Genomic DNA, 6,228 nt, shown 5'->3' with positions numbered 1-6,228 from the left:
TTCTAAGTATCTCAAACTTTCATTTACTTTCCTCTCATCTCCCGCCTCACTTTCCTTATCCAAGCATTACAAGCATTCCTCTCCCTTGCTTCCCTCTCTTCCACTCCATCTCATTGTAGCTCAATGGCACTGACTTAAAATTCTCATCACATTGTTTTTTTTCTTTCTGTTTAGGCCTATTTATCAGAAACATGCATACATTCATTGCCCTTCATCCCTTTCTATTCGTATGACTTTTCCCGTTGACCACATAACAAACTATCCATTTTTATCTGTGAACTTCTGCACCACCACCACCACCACCCGCCCCCCCTACAAACATCCCCTGCACCACAAACACCGCCTAACACCACAGCCGCCGATGCCCGAGAGGAAGGCAAAGTCCGGGCTCGTTTAATGGAGTGTCGCGGCGGGTCGAGGCTGGCCTTTGTATGCTCCACAAAGCTGTTGTCGGCCCGCCGCGCCGTGTCCAGTTTCCCAGATTTGCCCGTGCTAAATCCTGCCCAAGGCCACTAGGACACACCCCGCTGCCGCCGCTGCCGCTCCTACCGAAGCATTTGATCTTGATCTTGATCTTGATGTCACAGGTGGCTCGGGATTCTCCCAGCCAGGGGCCTTATATCGGCAGCCTCCTAAAAAAAACAAAACAAAAATGAAGTCAAGTTCGGGGCAAGATATCATTCCATTCATTCTTTCACACACACGCCACATGCCCTCTTTTTCACTGCCTCAATCACTCCTCTCTCCACTCTCTCTGTCCCTCCCCAGCAGCAGCTCCATCCACTCCTTCCAGTCCTCATCACCCATCATCTCGCCATCTCGCTCAAAACACATGCATCATCATCTCTCTCCTGTCCATTCTTTCTTTGCATTCCACTACTGCATGCTGTCCACCCACACCCCACACACACTCTCTGGCATTTGCTGCGGGACCACTCAGACCATCTTGCATTCTTGCATTCACATCCAGACACTGCGCTCTAGCACGGAAAAGAAAGAGAGGAGGAGGAGGAGGAGGAGATGAGATGAGAGGGGTTGCGGTGGTCCTGTTGTTGTTGGAATCGCCCGAGTGCCGAAGAACCAACACTGTAGGCACTCGTGTGTGTGTGTGTGTGTGTGTGTGGTTTCCATCCTTCTTCATTGCTCGCGTCATTGTTTAGGTATATCATTCACTGTTGTCTTGTTGAGCAGTAGTGTGTATACAAGTTTGCTGCGCCTCTGAAAGGTGAGATGAGGTTGGTTTGTCTGTTTGCTTTATTCCACAGAGGGATCAACAATTCAACAGAGAAAGGGAAAAAGAACAAAAATATGAGTTCAGACTCCACTTAACCACTTAATAAGGGCGCGATTTTGCTATCCTCCCTCAACAAGCTTCAGATATATTTTAGGCAGACACACGTTGCTGAGAGACCACGTCCTGTCTTGCTCCTTCGCGGGGGCCCTGACAGCTATTAATGTAGGAAACAAGAAAAACATCAACAAGAAAATCCAAACCCACGTGTCCCTAAAGCCTGGATTGAAGCCCCGTTGCTCTTTAAGGCTCTGTATCCTGTGTATCCTTCGTCATGCGTCTTACCCTTACCACCATCACCACCCCCACGACCCCCCACCCCCCACCCACCAACCACCATCAGGAGCTACTACCTGGCGAGCAAACAACATATGGCACCCCCTGTCACGCTTCATGTGCACGCCGCCTCCCAGTGCACACAATCCAGCCATGTGCAAACACCATATTGCGCATACACAGTCACGGATGGTGCACACGTGAACTTGGCTAACAAATCTTTACTCCTGAAGGGAAGGGAAGGGAAGGGAAGGGAAGGGAAGGAAAGGAGGAGGAGGGGGGTGGAGTAGGGCCGTGCAAGGTCGTTCATAGGTCGTAGTCTGTCTGTCTGTGGTTGTAGGACGCGTGGCTCTCCTGTCTACGTGTGTGTGTGTGTGTGTGTGTGTGTGTGTGTTGAGCGTCCTTCACCTCGAAACCTTGCAATTTGAGAAGCTTTACAGGTGAGCGCCAGACGAAGGTTGGCCGCCAGTCCTTAATTGCAGCTTACCTTTCCTTTTTTTATGTATCAAGAGGATTGTCTATATGCATAAGCAGACACACACATTAAGGGATGACACACACACACACACACACACACACACACACACACACACACACACACACACGCACACGCACACGCACAGAGTAGTTGATCGTAAAGAGAGAAAAGAAATGAGTAATGTGTTTCAGGTTGTTGTGCTTGTCTCGGAAGATCGTGTGTGTGTGTGTGTGTGTGTGTGTGTGTGTGTGTGTGTGTGTGTGTGAGGAACAGGTAGGCAGGCAGGTAGCGAGCAAGGGCGCCTCAGCAGGTGTTCGGGTTAAACGAGAGGATGACGACGCACTGTCACGCCACGTCGACCCACCTTTGCCCACCTGAGCCCCCCTCCCGCCCCCCTCCCATCTCCCTACTCCCCTGATGAGGCCCACGTCATCGCCACTTCCCCTTCCTTTACCCTTCTGTCCCTGGAATCCTTCGTCCATACTCATTCACCCACAAACTGATTCACCGCCCCGACTCTTCCTCACTCACCCTTTCCTTGCACCTTTACCTGGATCCCCTATTAACCTATCCTTCAGGTGACGTCAAACTTCACTAGACTTCTGTTTCTCTTCGTCTTGTCATCTTTAGTCCCTTGTATCCATTCACATCACATCACATCACCTATACCTGACCCTAATGACATCCACATCACTGCTCTCTCACTGATATTCCTACCCCACACTCTTCACCTCCACCGTGCACCGCGAGTCCATTCAAAATAAGCCAACTTCGAAGCCCCGGCAAACTCCTCATCTTCAACCTGACCCAACAACACTCACCACCCACCCGCTGGTCCACCCGTAACCATAGGCCCGCGTGTCCCTCGCTCTCTCTCCCTATCTTCCTTCTCCCCAGTCCGCGGCCTCCTCTCTCCCTCTCTCTCTCTGGTTTCCCCGACTCATCTCCATTCACTTTTAACAGTTTCTCATTTCTTCTCTCTCTCACGGTTCTCAAGATCATGCTCGCACCCTCCCTTGTCCGTGCCTCATGCTCTTCCGCCTCACGTGATCCACCTCCTCATCTTGCGTCCCTCCTCATTGTTCTCCCTCCTCCAAGTCCTTCAAATATAAATCCTTTTTCTCACACGTCCCTCGCCCTCTCCTCTTTCCTGCCGTCCCTCCATCCCTCCCGTGCCGCTTATCCACATGGGCCGCGGTCGTTCCTCGCTCGGTTTAATAACTTGCGGATTATTTAGAAGAGACATCCAGAACCATCACTCAGCACTCCGCCTTCGCCCGCCGCTCACACTCCCCGCTGACCATACCGCCGTGCAGGTTTTGACCCCCGTGTAAATTGTTGCCTCGAAGCCCCCTTGTCAGTGGTCACGGCTGTAACGAAAACGAATTAAACAAAATCCAAGTCTTAGTAACTTAAGTTAGAGCAGCGCCGTATAGCACGTGGCGGGCGGGCGACAGGTCAGTAGCCAACCCACAAGGCAGCGGCTCCGCCCACACCAGCCACACGCCGCCTACCGTCCGTCTACCATTGGCCCGCGCCTTCGTGACGTAGAAAAATGACGCTCTACCATTGGCCAAGACGTAACCTGGCCCGTGCGCCATTCTTATAAATTCTTGAGACTGGATTTCTCTCGCCAGTAACCTCAAGACGTTGAGCGTGTTGTGTTCTGTGTAGACTCGGGCAGTGAGGATGCCTTCCACCACGACAGACAAGCAGGGCCTGGAGGCCAAGGCCGCGGCGGCAGAGCGGCGACGCACCAACAAACCCATCATGGAGAAAAAGAGGCGCCAGAGGATCAACGACTGCCTCAACCAGCTCAAGAACCTGGTGCTCGAGGGGCTTAAGAAAGACGTGAGTACCGAGTCATGAAAACGTGAGTGAGTGAGACGTCCTGAGGCTGAGTAACATGAGTGTGATTAGGTCATGAATAACTACCACCACAAGGTCACGCATCTTCTGAGGTGCGTAAACTTGTGATTATCAGTTTTACCCAAGGTTGTAAATAGAGGAGTATTCGTCTTGTAAGCTTGTTCAATAAAATAAAAGAAAATGAAGCGTGTCATCTCACGAGTGAAAGATTTAGGGATGAGTCATGCCTCAGCACGGTTAGCTCCACTCCACGGTCCTTGAAATTCCTGAATGACGTGTCCCGCACCTGTCCAACAAAGACTTACCATCCTTTCTCCCCTCCCACAGCCGTCACGCTACAGCAAGCTGGAGAAGGCGGACATCCTGGAAATGACGGTGCGGCACGTGCAGGCCCTCCACCGCCACGATGCCGCAGCCGCCCCCCGTCAGGCCCCCATCGACACCGCCGCCAAATTCCGTGCGGGCTTCGGTCAGTGCGCAGCGGAGGTCAGCAAGTTTTTAGAGACTGACACGACGCTGAGCAGCATGCAGCGGTCACGCATCCTCATGCACCTGACGGAGGTAATGACGGGACTGAGGAACAAATCCGGCCATCAGGACGCCACGCCGCCCTACACACCAGAGCCCCCCCAGCGTGTCCCCCAGACACTCTCCTACGAGCCCATGATGGTGGGCGGAGTGTCCCTCGTCCCTGCTCGCCTCCTGAACGGCCAGATGACCTTCGTTCTGCCCAACGATATCGCCACCGTGCCTGGCCACGCAGGGGAGTTGCACCGCGTGCCTCCCTCCCCGCCCCACAGCGCTGCCTCTCCGTCCCTCTCCATCGCCTCCTCCTCGCCGCCTCCCTCCCCCTCCAGGAGCCCCTCACCGCAGCCCCTGGACCTGGCTCCTATCCGCCACCCTGAGGATGATTGCTGCTGGCGCCCCTGGTGAAGTGAGTCACGCGCGTGAGCGCCACAACTCTACCTGAGAAGGAACGTCGTGCCACCCAGAGGCTGGACACCCTGTAATGGTGCATGGCAAGACTCCGCCTGCCGCCCCCCGCCCGCCGCCACGCACAGCCGCCCTGAGAAGCCAAGGGAACAGCCAGACGCTCGACCAGTTCTTTCCCAAGGAGCTAAGAGCCACGAGGCCACCTGATCCCCCTGAGAATGTCAAGTCCGTGGCCAGCCGGGCACCACCACCACCACCACCATGACCCTCGCCGTCACCATAGTACAAAAATAACACGAGAGATTCATCCTATGGCGGGAACTTCGCTTAGAAAAAGAGTATAGAGTATATAATTATAATGTTCAAAATTAATAAAAGATAATTATAGATTCTGTGATACATGTAGGCTTAGTATACCGTCCAGTGATTTAAGATAGTACAAATGTCTAATAAAGTGATATATTTCAATGTATACCGTTTTGTCTGCCTCTCCCTGCGTTGGTAAGTTGAACGAGCTGTGAGTGGGCGAGGAGACGTATACGTGTGCCGGTAAGTATGAGAGAGTGAGAGTATTTACTGCAAACGAAAAGTAATTATGGATGCCATATGAGCATAATGATAAGGTGATGGGATGGACAAGCACGTCTGCAAATTAATATGATAATTACAAATGGCATCGTGGTAAAAATCGTCTTGTCTGAAATAATAATAAAAAAGAGAAAAGAAATAGGCACGCCATTGGCTCATCCAACTCCCGCCAAGCACGCACCTGCAGAAGGAAGAGCAACGCTTTTTTTTTCTTATTATCTGTATCTACCTTGAGGTGTCTCCGGTCGGTGTGTAAATTATCAGGCGACTTCGATTAACTTACTAGCATTGACCCGATCCTCACTTGTTTCTTTATCAGCCGATCAAGTGAAAAAGAACTGATGCTGCAGAAGGACCTTGGACAGACTAAAATAACTGAAGAAAAACGTGATTCCCGTCTGTGGAGAGCAAGTTTAGTCTTATTGAACTTTAGTACACGTCTTTTTTTCTGAGATAACCTGTTCCAAAATTTTCTTGACTTCGAAATTCAGTGCACACTATTATATTCTGAAGTGCATTGTTGCGAATTCAAGCGTATTTGGTAGCTCGATATATACTTCGAAGTCTTGCGTATTGGGAAAGTTTGTGGCACCAGTACCACGTAAATACATTGCGCTGTGGACCGAGAAAGAGGGTTAACTCCACGGTTAATTCTGCTGCCGTGCTCCTTACTCGACCAACAACTCCAGGGCCAGACGGTGGGCAAAAACTGACTATACAAAAACGCCCCACCACAACCTCACGAACGCGGCGGACCACCAGCAAATCCGCGCTCGCCGCCGCTGTTCGTGCT

At 51.7% G+C, this 6,228-nt stretch overlaps 1 protein-coding gene across 1 annotated transcript; it reads left to right on the top strand.

Annotated features, from left to right (window-relative positions):
- The first annotated feature begins 3,674 nt into the window (after positions 1–3,674).
- Positions 3,675–5,315, top strand: LOC126996690 (transcription factor HES-4-B-like). The gene is made up of 2 exons (XM_050857445.1): positions 3,675–3,896; positions 4,242–5,315. The coding sequence occupies exons 1-2, from the start codon at positions 3,735–3,737 to the stop codon at positions 4,845–4,847; spliced, it is 768 nt and encodes a 255-aa protein (XP_050713402.1). The 5' UTR covers positions 3,675–3,734; the 3' UTR covers positions 4,848–5,315.
- Positions 5,316–6,228: the final 913 nt, after the last annotated feature.

Source organism: Eriocheir sinensis, chromosome 10, assembly GCF_024679095.1.
Source record: "Eriocheir sinensis breed Jianghai 21 chromosome 10, ASM2467909v1, whole genome shotgun sequence".
NCBI classification, from domain to species: Eukaryota; Metazoa; Arthropoda; class Malacostraca; order Decapoda; family Varunidae; genus Eriocheir; species Eriocheir sinensis.
This window is presented reverse-complemented; position numbering and strand designations above follow the sequence as displayed.

Excerpts from the sequence above, each read along its gene's own strand:
- LOC126996690 (XM_050857445.1), top strand. The coding sequence starts at position 3,735 with ATGCCTTCCACCACGACAGACAAGCAGGGCCTGGAGGCCAAGGCCGCG. Across the intron at positions 3,897-4,241 it reads TCGAGGGGCTTAAGAAAGAC|CCGTCACGCTACAGCAAGCT; the intron begins GTGAGTACCGAG and ends CCCCTCCCACAG.